Raw genomic sequence first — 20,772 nt, 5'->3', positions numbered from 1 at the left:
TTGACTGGTCAGGTCCAGGTGGATGGAGTAGATGTGTTTTAGTCTCCTTTAAAACAACAACAAAGGGGAGGGGAGAAAGGAAGGAAGGGAGGGAGGAAGGAAGGAAGGAAAGAAAGAAGAAAGGAAGGAAGGGAGGGAGGGAGGAAGGAAGGAAGGAAAGAAGAAAGGAAGGAAGGAAGCAGGCCTTTTCGTTTCACATTATTATTGTTTAATTTGGAAATAACTGCACTTAGAAGGCATTCATTCCCTTCACTCACCAAGTTAAAGCTACAGCCTCCGCCCTCCTCAGCCCCCCCCCAGCCGTAAGTATTCTCATAGAGTGCATGCACTTCCACCTTTCCTGTGTGAATATGCAGATTTTAAAGTAATAGACAGACACATCGTTCCTATAAATAAATGTTTACTATGTAGACCTGTCTGTCTAATCCTCTAAAAGTTGGTTTCCTGGCCTTGTAATTTCCCTGTTCTGGCATCTTAAACCTCTTTATCCAAAACAACAGAAGGAACTTTGCCTGAAGCCGGGATTGCGGGGTGAGAAGGGACAGTCCCAGGGCCCTACTTCACCCCCCCCCCCCCACACACACACACACACACAGGGCTTTACCTAAGTACCATGCTGAAAGGGACTGCTCTCCGCTTTCGGTTTGAGAAAGTTTTATTTGTTCTTTTATCCCACCGCCCAACCCACCCCAACTTTACGGCAGGTGCTGGGGTTTTCATTTTCATTTTTTTTTTTTTAATGGAGAATGCTAAGCGTGGCCGTGTATCTAACAAGTCTAGGTGCTCTGGGGATGAGTTCTGGACAGTGCCGCTGGAATCAGGTTGTCTCTTTCCCGTTTCCTTCTCCGTTGTCCTTTGAGAAATCCTGGAAGTAAATTCCTAGCCCAAGTTTCCGGATGTTTGCAGCACTTGTGAAGTGAGTGTTGTGGGGTGATCAGGGCCTGTCCATCACAGATAGAGAACTTTCAGTTTACTTAAGAAATTTCGGGAGCCACAGAGGCAGCTGCAGGGGGTGTGGTGGTCTTGGTGAATAGAGGGAGGGGAGGCAATTAGGGGACTGTGTGGTTGGGGCCTTTTACTTGTCAAACTGGAAGCTCATTGCTTTTGTTACTGCCATGTAAAGGGAAATGGCAGGGTTTTGTTTTGGTATTAAGGGCCTTAAAGATTGCTGCTCCACACTTACACAAGAAGGCTAGATAAGTCCAGAAAGAGGCCACAGAGTAGTAGGATTTTTGTTGTTGTTGTTTTAGTTTTTTTTTATTAAACAGAAAAATGAAGAAGTCCTACTTTTTTGTTAGCCTTAAGCCCTTCCAGCCCTTGTTTTGGCTGATCCCTTTGGATGGGGGAGAGTGGGTAAAAGGGGATTAACTTGCTCCATGCATTAACAGATCCCTTAAAGACCTACAGTTCTGTGGCCTTGAAGATAAACAGCTGGCCAGTCGGGCAGTCTGTACAATAGAGGGAAACCATCTCCTTCATTAAAGTCAGGTGCCCCCGAGTCCAGGAAACCAAATCTTGGCCCACTAGCCTTGCTTTTAGCAAGACACACCTAGGATGTTCCTGCCTGCTTACTGACTAGAGCTGTGTGTTTGCTTTTGAAGAGCATGCATCAATACTGGAATTCAGTCCTTTAGACAATCTGCTGTGTGACTTAACACCACCACCCTGGCCAACCAACGTGTGTGTGTGTGTGTGTGTGTGTGTGTGTGTGTATACATGCGAGTGTGTGCAGGCACAGGCGCACGGGTGTGCACACGCACACACACCCATGCAGAGGGGTCCGACCATTCTAGGCCTGTTCTGTTTGAGGGCCTCAACTCAAGTTAAAATCACACCGATGTACCTGACCCTGGATCCTTTGAAAGTAAGTTAGGCACATTCCTTTCCTTCACTGCTTGCCTTCTCTTTCTCTTCCCTCTTCCTGGGAAAAAGCTCACATAGCCAGGAGCTAAAGCAGTGTGTGAGCCAGAGGTCTGGCTTTCAATGTCACGGTACTGGCCGTCCACTTTCGTGGCTTGCAACGAGATCACCTGAAAATCAGGCAGCCTCGTGCTCTGGGAAGAAGAGAGGATGTGCACAAGCGGCAGGCTGGGCCTTACAAGGTGTCAGTTTCCTGTCACGGTGACAAGAAAATATACTTTCTCCCTCCCTCTCCCACTGCAGCCCTCTCCCTAAGAAATTTGTTTTGAGGGATTTGACAATCTTACAGATAAAGTGCCCGCCCGCCTGCTGCACTCACTGATCCATCATCTTCCCTCATGGCTGGCCGTAATTTCTTTGCTGCTCTTAGCTCTGTCCCTAACACCCAAGGTGAGGGAGGGGGACTTTTCTTAGGTGTCCTGAGCTGGTTGGGGAGAACAGGCCTCCCTCCTTCCTTCATGGACCCTGGAGTAGTAAAGATTAGGAAGTAGAGCCAGGTTTACATCTTAAAATATATATTAAATAGAAGTTGCAGCCGGCTGAATTAAATAGCTAAGTGCTTTTAAGATTTCTAAGCATTTTTTTTCAGGGGGAAGGACCCACAAAGCGATCATATGCAGAACAAGTGAGTGTGTCCAGCCAGAGATCTTGAGGCGTTCTCCGGCTTTTCGGATGCAGTTTTTTAGCTCTTCAAGTGAGCTAAAGGGGAGGGGGCGCTGGGAGGAAAGGTGAGGGGAGCTGGGAGGGAGGAAGAGAGAAGCTGGTCCAGGCCCATCTCTAAGGTACAGAGAAAGTTTTTTTTTTTTTTTTTCCTTTTCTTTTTAGAGTGGAGAGAGAGGGCAAGACAGATCTATTATGTACCCCAGGGATGCGGGGTTAGCGGGGATGGGAGAGCTGAGTGGGAAGGCAGGAGCCGTGGCCCCTGGGGTCTCTGTCTTGCAGCAGTTGGGCGCTTGGCACCTCAATTTGAATTGCTGGGTGAGTAGTGGTGTGGTGTGTGTGTGTGTGTGTGTGTGTGTGTGTGTGTGTGTGTGTGTGTCCACACTCATGGTCCTGGCCATGAGACCAGTACTTCCTTTTTTCTTTGAAAGATTTCAAACAGACAAACAAACAAAACCCAAAATATCTTAGACAGTGGGGGGCAAACAAGGATGGACAGTCAGCACAGGCTGTGCCCTGTCCGTGAGGGATTTTGCAGCATCCTTTTGGGGGGAGAGGAGAAAGGGTTAAAAGAAGATGGGAGGAGAGAAAGTCTGACTTTCATCCCAGCTCGAAGAGCTCATAGCCAGTGCACTGTAGCTTCACCCAGCACAGAGGGTTGCTACCATAAGCAGAGAGGAGAAGGAACAGCCTGGGCCCTGCAGGGACCATGCCTTTCCAGGAGCCCAGCTACTGCATGTGGACTGTTTGGGTTTCATATTTAACGATAATGATAAATCTGGTTTTGGTTGTTTTTATTGACACTCTCCAAATTTAGATGTTGGTCTTTCCAGGCCCTGGTGTTGCTGTTGGCGTTTGTATTTTGCAAATTTAATAGAAAAAAAATGTTTTTGGAAAGCTGATGGTGGCACCAAAGACAGCTCTTACTGATGATGATAACTAGATCATCTGCAGGAAGTGCCTGGGGGCTAGGACGCACTGTGAGCCACTCCAGCTCTGCTGTACATTGCCATAAGCAATGCACATGGATATTCCTTGAATCTGCAGGCAGTTTTTGCATTCTCTTTATAATTACTCCAATTTCTTTTGTTGTTGAATGGCCAAATAAAAATGTTTGAGTGATTCACCAGGTCGGGTAGAAAGAAAAAAAAAAAAATTTTTTTTTTCCAGAGAGAAATGAAGCATTATGTAGACTATGAGGATGGCTGTTAAAATTTTTTTAAAAAAAAAAAAAATCCCTGATTGTCATATAAAGACCAACTCGGTAGATGGTTCCCTGAAGTGAAACTCGAGGCATTAGCCCATGTGCAAGCCTTCTTTCTGCTGCTGCCATTTCAGCCTTGTGAAAACTGCCAAGAGTTGTAGGGACAGGGGTGTGAGGAGTTTCATATTTCCCACCCAGACCCCTCTGTCCCTTGTTTGCTGAAGTGACTTAGAACTCTGTTGTCCTGTGGCTCAGGGGAGGGTTATCGTCCATTCTGAGAGAAGGGGCTTGCTTTTCAGAGGCACGTTTTCAACTCCAGTGATCCAGACATTGTAGCGATTGTGTGGTCTTAGCAGGCTGCTCCACTGGCATTTTCTGGAAGCAGCCGAGGTGGTACCCTTGCCTTCCCAGAGATACCTCCCTTTGGTGCTGTTGGTGGGGAACCCAACTGAGCTGTGTTCTGGGATCCTTTCTGTAATGCTGTGGAATGTGGTGCAATCTTGTTATACTTTCCCGTTGCGTGCTTGTGCCCACATTGGAGGACTCAAAAAATTGAACATTGCTCATCCACCCAGACTTCCCCCAAACAGTCTAGAATCACAGGGAACAGCCACCACTTTGTTTCTGCTTGGTTCTTACTGGCTCAGGGTCATTCCTATGGTTATTCATGTCACATGGCCTTTAAAAGAAAGGATGCTGAAGTTCGGAACATTAGCAGGACAAAATGGGGCAGCCAACACCTCCATTTGCCTTTTCTCTGTGTGCATGCGCAGACTCTTGTGAGTCTGGGTCTGTGTTTGCTGGGCCACAAGATGAGGTCTTCCTCTTCTAGGCTTAACCTCTTGCTGTCTTCCAGGGAGAAAATGTACTTCTTTCTGAGGAAAATGACTGCTTCTTGAGCTCTACAGAGCAAGCATGTTTTTCTTTAAACACAGATCTGAACCCCTGTTAGGCCCTGGTGTGGGAGCTGTAGGAAGCTAAGGCATTTTCAGGCAGCTGTCCCTTGTGAGTAAACTCAGAAGGTGGTGTCAGATTTGCTCCTTACTTTCCTTAAACTTCCAGGATATAATGATCATTATGCACTTAAAATTTACTCTCAATCAAAAAGGGTGATTTCCTTTCCATTGTGTTCAGGGACCCCAGCTCTTTGGATTGTTGTGGGGGTGGGGTAGGGGATGGTGGCCTGGAAGTCGTTATTGTGTTTTAAAGTTGTTTCACATTGGTGCATTTGGAGGACTGCACTTGGAGCAGGTTAGATTTATTCCTGGCTCTTCTAGAAACAGCTGTATCCTCTTACCCAGTTCCCAAACATTCTCCACACACCCAGGCGCCCAGCAAGATTGATTATGCTAACGCTAATCATTTAATACCCAAGTAGTGGAGAAATATTTGGCCGGAGGGTGGAGGTCGCAAATTCCTGGGAAATTACTTAGGGGTGAAGTGGCTGCTCCTTCAGCTCTGAGACCGGTGAAGGATTGGAACAGTCCACACACAGGCCCTGTTAAGAAGCTACGGTGCTGCAGAGATGCAGGCAGTAGGAAAAAAATCCTGGAAACCTAACCTGGACCAGTGGGCTAGAACTTAAGTGTGCAAATGTTTTAAGGGTTGGCTGGGGGAGACACAGGGATATAGTTTCTTTTTTATTGGAAAATAAGTGAGAATGAGTGGCAATAAATTCTCTTTAATGAACTTGATTGGGAGGGATTGTTCAAGGGCCTGTGAAGGCCCAGCCTTGCCGCCTGGACCAGCCGCAGTTTGCACAAAGCCAAACACCTGGTAGGTACACAGGTCCATTTTCTAGGTTTGAAGCCCCGCTTTGCCTGTGCACCCCAACACTACTTCTCCCCATCTCCACTTCAGGCATTCCAAGAGGTCACCAGAGACTGCTGAATTTGACTCTCTAGCCTCTGAGCTGCAGAGACTGGCTTGGCTGCCTGTTGGGTGTGTTAGCAGTTGGGTGGTTATGGTATAGGAAGGCGGGGTCTGAGGATGGTTTGAGCTAGCACTGTGTATGTGCATCTATGTGACCCTTTCACAGAAGCAGACTGCACCTCTGTCCTCTCTCTGCCTCTCCTGCCCACTCATTTCCTTGTAAGGAGAGAAACTATGAGTCAGCAGGATTTTATAAAGTGGGGGAGAGGGTGTTCCTTCATGGTTTCTCTTCTTGCTGACTAAACAGACTTGAGAGTGAGAGAGGAGAAGAGAGGTTGATGGTTTTCAGAGCACATAAGCAACACCAGCCATCACCTGGGCTCTCAGTGATCCATGAGACTCGGCCTCCTGCTGGGCATGCTCTTGGCAGAGCACCAGGCCAGGTCCATGCTGGCGGCGAGGTCTCTTCTTTATCTGACAAGCAGACCTGTTTCTGCCTTGCTTTTCCATGGAAAACTCAAACTCAGAGAAACCTTCCCCCTCTTTCACTTACTGCTCTTGACTGCGGTGTTGTAGCCACTGGCAGTCATCTTGTATACAGCACGATCCTCCAGGAGCAAAGCCCCTCAACGGAAAAAGAGAAACACCGAGCTTGTGAAAAGACCCTGGCCACAGTGCTGGGCCACCCCAGAAGGATACAGGATGCTAGCCAGCTGAGCTGGGCTGAGGCAGCAGGCAAATTTCCCAGTTTCTTACAGCAGGATGTCTTACAGACGGCGTTGCTTGGTGTTCAGGGTGCCAGTTGTTGGGGTAGCAGGGTCACAGTGGCTGACTGTCCTACCCTACCCCCTTCTGGTTCAAGGCCTGAGAAAAACGGGATCTAGTGCAGAAGAAAGCCTGCCAAAGACTTGTTGATGACCAGAAACTGCTCACCCCACCTCTCCCCTCCCCTCCCCTTGCCGGCCCAAGGTTGCTTCTTCCTTCCTGTGAGGCTCTTAGAAAGGCTTAACTAGTCTCTGCTGGGCTCCACACAGCCACAGTAGACAGAAAAAATGGGTACCTACACTAATGAACCCTATTTGCTTGTGAACCTGCACCAAATGATCCTGTGTTCTTTTGTTGCGCTGTACTGGGCCCCTTAAAGGTGCTTTCTGGTCCCATCTTTCTCCTGCAGGAGAGGGGGCGATGGGGAGGATTGAAGAGCAGGCCCTGTCTCTTCCCTTCCCGATGCAATGGTGAGCTCCCAGTCCCTCTAGGCTTACTCCCAGTTCTAGGAAGTTGAAGGGTTGGGGTTAGAGGGTGGTTGGTGGAGGGACCCAGAAGGTTGCAATTTCTGAGCAGGGTTTGGAGCGTGTATGGGTGCCTGGCAGTGGTCAAGTCCTGAACACTAAACCTAAGGGTTCTTGAGAGGTCAAAGGTCATCCACCAGGTCAGCACCCCCCTCCCACTACAGCTGGATGAATGCTCCTGTGGGTGGAAAGGCTTTGTGTGTTCTGAGAGCCATTGAAGACTCTTTTCTTTATCATTTAACTACTCAGTGCTCTCACCCATGGAGTCTAATGCAGGGGGGGCGGCTGGCCTGGGGGTTGTGAGTCTGTCCAGGTAGAAAGCATAAGGCACCAGTAACTGGGGGCCCCATGAGTTGTGGCCCCTTTGTATATGCAGTTTGCCACCTTTGATGGCTTCAGGGTTTCATATGGATTGTTTGTTTGCTTTGTTTTCTTGTCAGCTCAGAATCACAGCATTTGTCACCAAAACTTTGCTGGGACCTGGCTGTATTTGGGAAGCAGAGACAGCCCTATTCAAAGCCCTGGTTCCCACCTCCCCTATGCAACCTCAACTGGAAAAGCCCCTTTGAACGAAGCCAGTGCAAGAGCTTGCCTGGCAGGGTCGGGATGGGGGGGGGCTGGTGGGGTGGGGGTCCTGCCGGAGTCTGGGGGGGGGCTGGCAGTGTCGGGGGCCTGGCCCAATCCGGGGACTGAAGACAGTCCTGATTATGCAGTTGGTGACTGATTTCCTCTCGGTCGGTCATGGAGCATCTGTGTGTAGGGAAGGTTGACGCAGCCTGATTTCACAGGCTGCCCCTCACTCCATCAACGGGGGGGGGGGGCATTCTGATTTGTAGGCATTTGTGTGGTAGCTGTGCATTAGAGTGGGCAGAGGGACTGGGGATGCAGAAAGGTTAGCAACCACTCTACCAAAAGATACTTGTTCACCTACCGTGTGGAACACATCACGGAGCCTCACCACTCACTCACACGTGTGCTGCGTGGCTACGCCAGATGGATATGACTGTGGCTGAGTAGTGCACATCTGTGCTCTAAGAAGCAGGGGCAGGTCTGCGCTGCTCTGGGCATGCTGACAAGGCCTTGGCATAGCCGTTGGCTGGTCCCATTCTTGCTCTGCACGGGTGTGTTTCTGGTAGCAGTGTGCAGCACATGTGAGCAGCTGAGGCGTCATCTTGTGGATGTTTGGGTTCTAGTTACTGGTTTTTGGTGGCACACACATGCATGGCTTTGTCGTGTTCTGAAGGGGTTATACGCGTAATAGACTTCTCGCTGATTCATTCCTGACCGTGACCTTAAGCATTAGTTAGCTGCCAAATGTTTTGTAACCCAGGTCCTTTTACACATATACCTTGGGTGGGGGAGCGGCTACATAAAGACCTCATGTTTTACATTACAGTTGGTTGCCTTGGAATTTGTACTCTTGTCTATGAAAAGAAAGGTAAGGGGTGGGGGTAGGAACATAGCGGGCAGTTTAACCCCTTCCCTCTCAGCCCTGACTGTTGCTTTAATTTAGACCCCACGATGCATTTCTGGGAGTGTGACTAGGACTCTCCCCAGGGAAGTTACTATTCTCCCAAGGTCTAGAGAGAACACGATGCTTAAGAAGTGATAGCTGCTCAGAAAGAAGGGGAAGGGAGTGGGCCCTGGCCATTTGAATTTTCACTTATGCTAGCCTACTTTAAAGGTCCTCATCCTCATTCTAGAGGATGCCTTTATCTCCAGGGTTTTGTTTGTTTGTTTTATGTTTTTTTTTTTTTTTACCATGACAGCCACCATGGTAGTCTTATCATCGTCACAGTAAAGTGACTTTCCCCCATGAGCTATTCAGATACATTTATTAAATACCGCTTTGAAGAAGGGTGTGTGACTCGGGTGGGGTGGTGGCAGACCATCCAACTCCCATGTCTGGGTGATGATTTCCTTCCCGTGCACAAAGGGCACGTTCTGAGGCTGTATTTTCCCTTCTGTGAGTTGAACTGGAAGCTACTGGCCCAGCTAGTGGTTAACAAGCGTCATTTATGTTGTCTAGGTTGCATTTTACCAAGTTCCTTAGCATTTATTGCATGTGTGTCTGCCTCCGTGTGGGGCACAATCTCCGTCAATCCTCATAACCCAGCAGGGCAGGCACAGTACTGACCTGGAGGCAGACATGAAGGAGGCTGGGGGTGAGGTGGAGGGAGGGAGGGAGGAGGGAGGGGAGACAGCCCTGGGCCAGGCCACTCCATCCCGGTCCTCCTGAAACTCATGGTTCCCACTCTCGGGCTCTGAGAAGCCAGCGTAGAAACAAACCGTCTTAGAGACACTATTGTGACTGATATGGTGTGTGCGAGAGCTTTGGGCAGAGGACCACCCAGCATGCATCTCTGATGCTGAGTGGACAGCGTTGATGGAGCCCAGCCCTTCCAGAAACGGGGTCCTGGGGTTGATTGGCTCTGTCGTGTCCTACCACATGTACTTCAGTTTGGTGGCTTTCTCACGGTACTTCAGACGGTACCTACTTGCAGTAACAGTCTGGGCCTCGCAGGTTCAAAGTTCCAGAAGACACAGCCCTTGTATCTCAGGATAAGTATAGTGTGCACCAGGAGAGGTGCGTACTGCAGGCCAGCGATGGAAAGAATGTGATGTGGAGAGAAAGGACCTTGGGGTCCAAGGCTAGAGAGACACAGGTGTTTACTAGAAGAAAACCCTTGGTTGTAAGGGATTCATTGGCAGGTTGTGTGGGGCAGCAGGTAGCGCCTGTCTTCTGCGTGAATTTGCCCACGGTGTTCCTCCTCACTTAAGAACAGGCCAGCCTGGATAGACAGTTGGCCACGCAGTTTCTGGGGACCTGCGGTTAAGGTCACCGCGTTCCGTTGCTAAAGTGGGGGAGCACCTAAAGCTCCTATTTGTTTTCCACACTGCACAACGCTACTGCAGAGTGTAGTCTGGGCAGAAAGAGAGAACTGGCTAGGCTCAAGGATGACACAAGAGTATCGGCAGCAGTCGCTGAGCTCAGACTTTAGTTAAAATTATCCGGAGAATTAAGTCCCTCGCCCATCTTACTGTTCCCAATGCTTCACTGTAGCTGGAGAGAAAGAGGGTCCCCATTAGTCCCGCTTGGGAGATAGATTGTGATTGGTGACAGACCCACCATGTCTCCTGCTAACCCTTTGCTAATCATGACAATGGTAATGAACCACAGTTAATAAACACACAGCGCTGTTAGGCCCGTGCAAGCCTTCCCCGTGTGTTCTCTGAGAACAAGGGCTGGTTTCCAGAGTGGAACTCACATCTAGGCTTCCCTGTGCCCGTGTGGCTCTCGGGCCTAGGTATCCTCAGCTGTGGCCAATGGAAGGACCATTCCTGTTACTCCACATCCGTGCCAGGTTCTGTTTCTACTGAGACGAGAGGTGCGCCAACAGGGCTGCCTAACCCACACACATGGCAGCTGCCGGTTTACCTGCCCACTTCTGGCACTGTCTACCGCCATGGTGGCTGTCACACCTAACCGCTGCTCACAGTGGGCCCTAAAGCAGGCTCAGCCATGACTCCTGGACCACAGCCATCCATCCCTCTTTGTGGGATTGTGGGATTGTGGCCTGGCTTGACAGCCATGTCACCAGGGGTTTATCTTTCCAACCAAGTTGGAAACTTCTAGAAGGCAGCCAAAGTCATTTTTTCCCTTATGTAGTCTCATCCCATCCCTGTCCATCTGTTTCTTTTCCTCACGCTTCCTTTCCTACTACTGCAGCGGCAGCCCATCCCTTACTCCTCCTCAGCCATTCTTGACAAAAGACTTCCCTAGGAGTCTTCTCTTGAAGGCCCTGGGTGTGCTTTCTTGAGGTGTGGCCGTGGGCTTGGGCACAGCAGCTCTTTGCTTCCATACACCCAGCCTGGCCACCATCCTGGTTGCTGACTGTGGGGGCCACGCCTTTCAAACCTTTGATAACTTTTACCTCAATCATTTTCATTTGCAAAATGGTAGCTAGGTCGCCTGAGCAACTGACCAGCCCTTTTCTCTGGAAGAAGTATGATTTTACAGGAAGCTGTAAACGGGGTGACTGGGGATGCTCTTTTGGGATCATCTAGGAAGACCATGTTTTCCTTCCCTAACATGCCTCGGGAAAGTAACGCTTGATGATGCCTTTGCCATCCTTAACTGTGGTAGGAAGCTACTCTTCCTGCGTTTTATGCCTTTCCCTATTTAAAAAGCTAAAAAGGGAGCCAGGAGGAAACAGGGAAAGAGAGGAAGCTGCTCAGTGGTCCCTGAACTCAAGAGGCGCTGGTGGGCAGTGCTGGGACCTGACTTCTTCTTTTTTAATGCAATTCCTTTTCCTTGATGTTAATGCATCTTGTGCCCTTCCTAGAAGTAATAAAAGGAAATGAAGACACATTCTGAAATGAAACTTGACTCTAATCCATTCATCATCTAATACTAGCCTCTTTATCTTCTCTGGTACCTAATCTGGTTAAATGTCCCTGTTGTAGGATTTTAGTGAAAATCCCCTATTGGGAATAGGGTTTTTTGCAATTGGATTACTCTCAGTAAATGGCCCAGTAGTTCACTTGTTTCAGCTTAATTTTTTTTTTCTCCTTTGTGATCTTGCTGGGCTGAGTTATAGCCCAACATGGAGGGGGAGGGGCCAGAGCAAGGGGCGGAGAGAGGGGTCTGCTGGAGAAGTCCTGGGGAGAAGGCAATGAGGAGTGTTTGAGACACACTTATTTTCTTTGTTTTCTGCTTCTCTTAACCATCCCCTCTGCCCCAGTACAACAAACACTTGTATTTTATTGGTTAGAACTGCCCATTTCTCAAATGCATGCTGTTTATTAGCCCAATTCATCTTCATCCAGTTAATTTATTAGTGGTCCCTGATGGCTTCCTAATGAATCAGGGCCGAGGTAATCTGCATAAAATATGCAGGTGCTGGCCGGGCCAGAGCCTCTGGTTAAGTTCAGCCCTCCAGGCTGAGTGTGAAGGGTGGGACCCGGCTGTGTAAGAGCCTATGGGACCAGGGTGTGATGGGTAGGGAGGCTGCAAGGCTGGGGTTCCAGCCTTACAGGGATTCTTGTAAATGAAGATTCCTTTTTCCTGGCTTAACCTATGAGGCCAGCTTGCCTCCTGGAGGTCCTTGGGGTAGTAGACTCCACCCCACCATGTGCTTTACCCTGCTAAGCCTCACTTGCTGATGGGATGGGAAGGGTGCAAACCCTCGGGTTCTGGTGGTGATGTAGAGGGTGCTCCCAGGTAACCCTGCAGCAGGCCAGCCGGTGTGGAGAGCTAGCCCTCCCCTACATTAAAGTGGATTAAGGAGGTGGGGTTGGGCAGAGTCAGGCCGGCCGGGAGGGTGTCAGGGGCCAGGGGCCCTGCTCTGAGGTTGTACAGGCTGTGCCTCCCCCAGCTCACCGCGTCTTCCTCTGCCTCCCTCCCCCCACAGTCGAACAAAGTGCCGGTGGTGCAGCACCCTCACCATGTCCACCCACTCACGCCTCTCATCACCTACAGCAACGAACACTTCACCCCGGGAAACCCACCCCCACACTTACCAGCTGACGTGGACCCCAAAACAGGTAAGATGGGGCCCTCAAGGGGGCGGGTTCTAGGGGGCGTGGGACAGTTGCTCCCTCCTCTTTGGAGACATCCACTTACGGGGTAGAGTTTGTGCCATGGCTTTTAGAGAGGGCCGCTTGGGGGACCTGGCACTGGGGACTTCCCTAATCACTCCAAGTAGTAACGACTGGCCGGCAGTGTCTCCTGAGACCAAGGATCAACAGCGTGGTTTCCAAGGGATCCAGTCGCTTAAGAGTGACTTGTTGGAGTACCCATGTCACCCAGGGCCCCATATTCCTCGCAGATTCCTTGCAATTTCTTCTTCCACCCCAGGGTCTTGGGTGTTTTCTGTTGAACCCATTTTGCAGATGTAGAAACTGAACCCTAGGAAGCTTTCTCCATTTCATCCAGCACTCTCTTGGGCAGAGGCTGCCACACTGTCCTCAGCCCCTGTCCCTATTTTATGCTTCCCCAAAAGGAAAATGGTGGGAGTCAGGGCTGCTTACAGCTCCCCCTACAGGAAGATTCTGTACTGCAGGGAGCCACTTCTCACAGACAGGCCTGGGTGCCACACAGAGCCTGGCAGCTTGGCTGGAGGAGGCGACCAGCCCGCCCCAGGCCCTGCAGAGGACAAGGTTCCACTTACAGCAGGCAGCGTCTCATTTGAATAATGGTAGGCCAGGGAATAGCTTTTAAATGGTTATCGTAAACCATATGATTAACGTCTAAGGACTGTTTATTTTTCCTCTGCGAACATTCTTTCAAGTGTACAAATGGCTCAGTGTAGGGTCCAAGCCTGGCTAATCTGTTTGCTTTTTGTAATGGAGAGAAAGCAATGTCTGCGTTAAAATGTCACCCAGGGAGACTTAATTTACAGATTAAAAGCTTCCTGAATGAATTTCTTGAAAAATGAGATAGTTTTTGTTCATGAATATTGCTGTCCTGTCCCTGCAATTCTGGGTTGATTCTGGTACATTCTGCACATGTTGCCTCCACTTGGACTGGGAAGCTGGGCAGGGCCAGCTTCCTCTGAAGCCAAATTGCTCTCAGGACTCTACATCCTGAGGATGGATGACCAGATGTGCAGCCTGTGCAGTTAGAAAGTGAGCCGTGGTGTTCACTTTCAGCATACACTCCTGTGGGCCTTGGGTAGGCTCGCAGTCCCTGATCCATCCATACCCAGTCAGCATTAGGGCTGGTGCCCTCTGATGAGTCTGCCCTCGGGGTCATAGTCCAGAGTTGAGCACACCAGGCCACCTTCTCCATATCTGTCTCGGGGAAACATCAGCTGCTTTCTCTTCATGGAGGAATTGGCCAGATATAGGAGCTGAGTCTTTTGAAAGAAATCAGGCCCACCTCTCTGAGTCATAACTTAAAATGAATTATAAGTCATGCCTATAATCATAGCACTTAGGAGGTTGAGGCAAGAGGCTGTGAGTTCAAAGTCAATGTGAGCTGTGTAGTTAGACCCTGTCTCAAAACACTGAAATCAATTAGTTAATTAAGCCTTACAAATTAGCAGCATAACTTCCACATTGGAAATAAAGGGTAATGGACCAAGTTCCAAAGCAAAAGGAGTTAATAACCGTGGCTGCTCACCTTCAGTGTGCCAAGCTTTTTAGACTTTTTTTTTTTTTTTTTTTTTTTTTAAGTTGAAGTAACCTCTTTAGTCACACAAAGCAAAAATAGCCAAGATGGCATCTTCTTGGTCTCATTCACTCAATCACATCAGTCCCTCCAGAAGAAGCTAACTCACTGTGCAAACTGATGCTGTAGGAGAAGGAGAAGAAAGCTTCAGACAGCCCTCAGTCTCAGAGTCGGGAAGGACCTCCAGCTGGGATTTGAAGAGAGACAGCCTCTTTCTGTGTTCACTCCGTGCCCCCTCCCTCCCTCCACAATCCCTCTCGTCTGTACACTCACCCTTCATACCTGAAACACACTGCTCTTTCTCTCAGGAATCCCACGGCCTCCGCACCCTCCAGATATCTCTCCATACTACCCGTTGTCGCCCGGCACCGTAGGACAAATCCCCCATCCGCTAGGATGGTTAGTACCACAGTAAGCACTCCAGTTTTTAATTCCCTTTTTGTTTCTTGCATGAGCATGCTTATTACTATTATTATTACTATTGTTATTATTGTGTTTGTGCGTGTCTCTCTGTGTGTACATGTGTCAGTGTGTGTGTCTGTCTCCGTGTGTATGTCTGCGTGTCTGTCTCTATGTACCTGTGTGTGTTCCCTTGTGTGTAAGCATGGATGAGTGCCTGTTTACAGAGGGACAGCTGATAGAATATCACAGGGAAGGTGCTGTTGAGGTGCCCCGTAGATTTGCAGAAAGATTACACTATTTCAGTGAGCTGTGTTGAAAAGGGTCTGTGGTAATTGGCACTCCAAACTCAGGGTCCCCAAAGATGTCCTGGAGCGACTCTGCTCTGGGAACTGCACCAGACCAGTGAAGCTGATTTGGGCTACTCTGCCAGTGGCAACCCGAACTGGACTTGTGCTGCTGGGTTCACCTCTCTCTTTTAGGTATTGCCTTTGTGGCAGCAAGGGACAGGAGCAAGCTAGTGGCGGGAGCTCGGGTTGGACCTGGTGAGATCTTGGAGTGGGAGTGAAGGTTTTTTCCCTCAGCCCACGGATCCCAGCTACCATTCAAACCTTCACCGTGAAGGCAGATAGCAATAGGGGAAGGGACCTCTTGTCATCTATCTAGCTTCTAAGATCCTGTGCATGGCTAATGCTTTAGCCAACTATGGGGCCCCAGAGGAACAAGTAGAGCCCTCCCATTAGCATCCAGGGGCTGGGCGGTGTGAATGTTGACCCCAGTCTCTGGCAGTGCCCAAATAATTTGACTGCCACTTACAACTTTAAAGGGTGGTGTGTTTAGAAACCAGAGCAGAAAGGCCTTTTGTGCTTAAGGAACCTTACAGTGTAGCGCATGTGAGAGCGTGCATATAATGTTTGAGATTGTGTGTGTTTATACATGTCTTTCTCCATTTTGTCAGCGACCTCTAGCTTTAGAAAACAGGGCAATGTTGAGTGCTGGAAGATGCACATCCTGCTAAAACTGTCAAGTCTGGGTCTTTCGGAAGACAGTTTTGTAGCAATAAAGATTTTGGAGTAGTATCCCCATGTAACCTCTTGTCTCCAGGTGGACAGATCCTGGGCTGTTTGTCCACCTAAAAACAACAGGTTGTGTTTCTCAGTAGCTATGCTAAGTGGGTACTGTCCCTGTTTGTTTGTCTTATTTTTGTTTGGTGAGGCAGACTGGAGGGTTGGATCTTCGTCTCCTCCAGTGGATGGGGCTGAGCCTTGATGGTTCAGCCATTGGATGGGGAGAGACTGAAGGCTAGATAAAAAGGAATAACCAACTCAGACAACCCTCCGTCAGGAAAAGTTGTGTGTCTTTCATGAGGGTGCAATTCTGCATGTTGCTGTATTTTTTAATTATTGTAATGAGGTGTGATTGTCTATTGGTTACCCACAATTCTTCTTGGGGACTCTCCCCCCCTGGTAACTCTTGTCAACACTTGTTAATTTGACAAAAGGCTACAAATTAAGCTCTGTTAATTTAATGTTTTCTCACCGAGATCTAAATACCGAAAGAGGCCCAAAGCGCAACTGAAGTCCTTTGATTCGCTGTTCTTTATTTTGGTATAAATTTACATTCATTATTGTTTTCCTTTGGATGTGTAGCCCTCAATTAGTGTGATGGCTCCATTAAAGCAAGCGAGACTTCGCCTTTAATTATTACAACAAAACACCTAGTCTCAGCTTGGGGAGAGGGTCTCTATTGACACAAGCCGAGGTTATAAAATTTAATTAGCCATTCCTATCAGATTTATGGCATTCAAATTGTTCTGTGTTTCTTCCCTTTGATCCTGCCTGTACAATCCCCAAGATTTTTGTTCTGATCAAATGAGAATAAAGCTTACTGTACAGAGCGAACTCCCCTCTTCTTCCTTTCCTTGTTCCCACCCCAGCCTTAATTCCAGTCTCTCACTGTTTGTGCCCCTTCTTTGTAGGCAAGGTCAGCCCGTGTACCCAATCACGACAGGAGGATTCAGACACCCCTACCCCACAGCCCTGACCGTCAACGCTTCTATGTCTAGGTGAGTTGCGGTCACTTCTCAGAAAGCCGGGTGCCGCCAGGCCGCCAGGGCCGTGCACAAGTGTGGGTATCATAGCATAGACCACTGTAAATTTGACTTCCCTCCTAGAAAACCCCCAAAGGTTGCCTTGACCTTTCCAGGTAAGCGAGCGCCTGCCTAAGGGTTTAGGAGTCCATCCAGGGAACAAGGTAGTGTCACAGATAGAGGCCGCGGGAGTGGAGCTGGGAGGAGCTGGCGGTCAAGAGCATTTGCTGCTTGGGTTCGGTTCCCAGCACCATCGTGTGGCAGTTCACAACCATCTGTAACTCCTGTGCCCTCTTCCGGCCCCCACTAGCACCAGACATGCATGCGGTGCCCATACATGCAGGCGCACACACTCACACACACAGATAAATAAATCTGAAAGACAGCTACCAAGGCAGAGGGAAAGCGGCTGGAATGGGCGGTGCTTGGGGGGGTGTGGCTGGAGGGGGCGGGGCTTCAGAGGGAAAGCAGATGGAGTGGGCAGGGGCTTCGGGGAGTGGGCGGGGCTTCTGGGAAAAGCAGATGGAGTGGGTGGGGCTTCAGAGGGAAAGCAGAGGGTGTGGGCGGAGCTTCAGGGGAAAGCGGTTAGAGTGGGCGGGGATTCAAAGGCAAAGTCTATAGAGTGGGTGGAGCTTCAAAGGGAAAGCGGTTGGAGTGGGCGGGGCTTCGAGGGGACCGCAGGTGGGGTGGGCGGGGGCTTCGAGGGGACCGCAGGTGGGGTGGGCGGGGCTTCGGAGGGAAAGCAGTTACAGTGGGCGGGGCTTCGGGGGGAGCGGGGGAGTGGGCGGGGCTTCTGAAGTTGTCCTTTCTCTGTTGTCCTCTGCTGGGTGGTAACTTTATGATTAGTGTTCAGAGATTCCGGTTCCGGGTCTGTAATAAGCTGTATCCTGGCCCCTCAGAGTACCGGTGTCCAGTAGAAATTTCTTTCATGGGACCCGTGTTGTATTTTACATGTAACATTATGTTTACATTTTTTCTTTTCCTCCCCCGCCCCTTTTCATGCCGATATCACCTTAAGAAGGTCGCCCCTACTGTCCCGTGGTGAAATAGTTTTCAGTGACACGTTATATTATATTCACCAGCCATGCTGTGTGGCCCCACACAATGTGATCATGCCACAGCTACCTCTCTCTCTCTTATTTAGCCTTTCCATGTGACATGCACTTACACTTTACAGCACATCTCAAGTTGGACTTAAGGACACATGCTTCGTGGCCGTGCAACTGACCCGCACAATGCTGCCAAATCGTCAACAGCTGTAACGGAATTATGGGTGCACCCAGTCCTATAGATTCAGATTTAAGCATATATACTTTGTACATATGTATCCCCAGCACTCATTTTCCTCTCTCTAATTAATCCCGGCTAATTTTTCAGTGACTGCTAGTTTATTTACAAACTGGTTGGCAGCGGTATGCTTAAGTAGTCACTAATTGCCTCTAATGATAGTTTTATTTTATGTTCATCTGATTTTTGGTTGAGTTAATTAAATCGGTGGAGGTTTAGACTTTCCTGATGGGCTGAAGCAACCAATCTATTCTGATGATGCCACGGGATTGGATTAGCATGCAGTACACTGCAAGGATGCTGTCTCCCAGCCTCTGATGCTCTGTGGCCAACCACTGGGAGCCAAAATGACGGAAGGCAGGGGCTGGAGGTTGCCTGGAATGCCTCTTTTCCTGCTTTCAGGACAGCAACTTTTGTCTCGGATGGAGCGAGACTCACACCCCTGAGAGAAGAAGGCTGGAGTGTGGCTATAGTTTGTAGTTAACTCCATGAATACGCTCAGCTTGAAAGAGCCATTCCCCACGTGTGGTGTATCACTGAAATCTCAGAATCCATGCCTTTCTGAGCTAGGCAGGAGAATGATTTTCTGCATCTTCTCTGCTGGAGAAAGTAGAAAGGTTATACTCATTAGATGATGTCATCACTGTCCCTGTACAGCGTGGGAGCGAATGGGAAACCTCCTGGGAGGGGAGGGGAGGGGCTGCTTATGATCCTAATTCCATCCAAGCATTCGCATGCTGCTCCTGATTGTTCCTCCCGCTTGTTTGTTCGGTGCATCCGGAGGCTGAAAGCTACGAAGTCATCGTAGGATAGGGATTGGGGGTTAAGCTTATTGATTGAATTATCATTAGGAGGCTAGCTGATGATTTATAGGTCACAGAGGGTGGAGGAAAGGAAGGGGGTGGTGGGAAGAAAGGTTAGGGCCTGGTGGTACTGGGGGGGGGGGAGGTGGGTGGCAAATTCCCCAGGTAGGCCAAATGAAAGGTAGCTAGTGAAAAAGCGTATACAGCAAATTAAATACATTATTGGGGTAATGGGGGCGACAGAAGTATAGGTCTATTATATGTATGGCAGTTACAGCAAATGTAGGCAGCTTGCCCTGCTCCAGAGCACCCTTTGATATTTATTCTATTCAGCAGCAGGGCCAGGACTTCTCAGAATTAAGTGATGGGTCATTATACTTTAAACACCATGGAGAAGCCTAGATTGGCAATTAAACAGCGCTTGCTGACACTCACTTGTGCCACCCTGTGACCCCCTTTAGATTGAGATGTTGGAGCTCCGGGCCCTCAGCCTGCTAAATTGGGCAAGGCTCTTCTCATGACGAGAGCAGGCCCTGAAATCCGCCGGCTTCAAAGGGAGCGAGATCATGTATAAACCATAATGTGGGTGCACCGTGGCTCACGAAAAATAAGGCAGGGAGAGATGAAATGTTACAAGTGCAAGGGGAAAATGAGAGAATAATGACAATCCTAATGTAACTCAAAGCAGGATTGTTGCACGGGAAAATGCATCCTACCGCTTGTGCATAAAATCAAGGCCGGCAGATGACATGCAGCTAACAGAAATGTGTCAGCAGCGAAGCAAAGTGAGCATGAGCATGAGGGAGGCCCCAGAGACAGCCAGAAACAAAAATTAGTTGTCCTTAACAAGTTAAGGTTCATCATTATATTCTGGCTTGGAGCCATAAAGGCAGACGGGGGTATATAATGAGCTGCTTAGAATTTTTTGAGGGTGTTTATTGCGTTTCATGAAACAGTTGTCTGCAGAAAGGGGTGAAGGTGTATGTACTGAATGGGCCACACGCTCACATGCAGTCTTTCTGCTGTTGTTTTTTTTTTTTTTTTTGTATGTACCCACGCATGTAGAGGTCAGGGGACTCAAAAGTGTTCTTCGTAGTGGCACCCAGATCCCCGTCCCTAAAATGTGCCTTCGCCCGGTATCGGTATGTGCCTCTGCACACAGGCAAGCACACATTCCCACACTGTTATGTCTTTCTCTCTCCTGTGTGCATGTACACGTCCTCTCACACAGCAGAAAAGGAGCATTCATATTTGAGACAGTCATAGTAAGAATTGCCACTCCACCCGCCCTTCACCAAAGGGCTTCCAAGAGCACATCTTAACTTGTTTCTGCTCTGTGCCCTGGGAGCATTGGGCAGAGCAGGGGCAGGGGCAGAGTGTAACTGCAGAGCTCCAAGTCTGCTTTTCTTTCTTTCTTTCTTCCTCTCTCTCTCTCTCTCTCTCTCTCTCTCTCTCTCTCTCGATTTTACAGGGGGCAGCAGTGGGTTGCTTGTTACTCCTATACTCTCTCTCTCTCTCTCTCTCTCTCTCTCTCTCTCTCTCTGACTACTATTGAAGTATGTCATTGCTTCCAGTCTCCTGTACTGCCTTAAGTTTGCAAAGCCTATTGCAGTAGTGGTTGGAATTTCTAAGGCAGGTGTCTACAATGGCTCTGGGAACCCTGAAAAGGTCAACATTCTTCATGGGTGTTTTGCCTCTGTTAAGATGTACTGAGCCTGTCCATTCTCTAATTTTTTAAAATCCCTTTTCAGTTTAACATTTGTTAACTTATGGAAAGAACTTGTTAAATAAATACAAGATCCCTTTGAAATAACCATCACTATGATGATGCCTCCCTCCCAGAACTAGCTTTCTCAAGAGCAGGATGCTGCTCCGTGCTGGTCTCTGGGTGGCGGCTGTCCTTTTCTGGTTTGGCTTTATTAGGAGGGCAGCCATTGCTTCAGTTTGGTTTTTCTTCACCCCATTTGGCAATCTGTCCTTCCCTCCTTTACCCTGTTTTTATAAACACTGTGTGTTGCTTCATTTGAGGAGGTGCTTTCTCACCAGTACAAACAAAACATGAAATTTGACAGCCA

The 20,772-nt window shown here is 49.0% G+C and overlaps 1 protein-coding gene across 29 annotated transcripts in view; it reads left to right on the top strand.

Annotated features, from left to right (window-relative positions):
• Positions 1 to 20,772, top strand: part of Tcf7l2 (transcription factor 7 like 2) — a 181,634-nt gene that overhangs the window by 145,145 nt on the left and 15,717 nt on the right. For 20 of the 29 annotated variants that reach the window (XM_051200053.1, XM_051200049.1, XM_051200046.1 and 17 more), the window contains 3 exons: positions 12,360 to 12,492; positions 14,428 to 14,530; positions 16,497 to 16,583. In XM_051200053.1, the coding sequence (XP_051056010.1) occupies positions 12,360 to 12,492; positions 14,428 to 14,530; positions 16,497 to 16,583 (323 nt within the window). The remainder of the gene's footprint in view (positions 1 to 12,359; positions 12,493 to 14,427; positions 14,531 to 16,496; positions 16,584 to 20,772) is intronic. The other 9 variants (XM_051200043.1, XM_051200056.1, XM_051200045.1 and 6 more) reach the window with 1 other exon arrangement.

This window comes from Phodopus roborovskii, unplaced genomic scaffold (genome assembly GCF_943737965.1).
Source record: "Phodopus roborovskii unplaced genomic scaffold, PHOROB, whole genome shotgun sequence".
NCBI lineage: Eukaryota > Metazoa > Chordata > Mammalia > Rodentia > Cricetidae > Phodopus > Phodopus roborovskii.
Note: the sequence above shows the minus strand (reverse complement) of the source record. Positions and strands in the feature narration are given on the sequence as shown.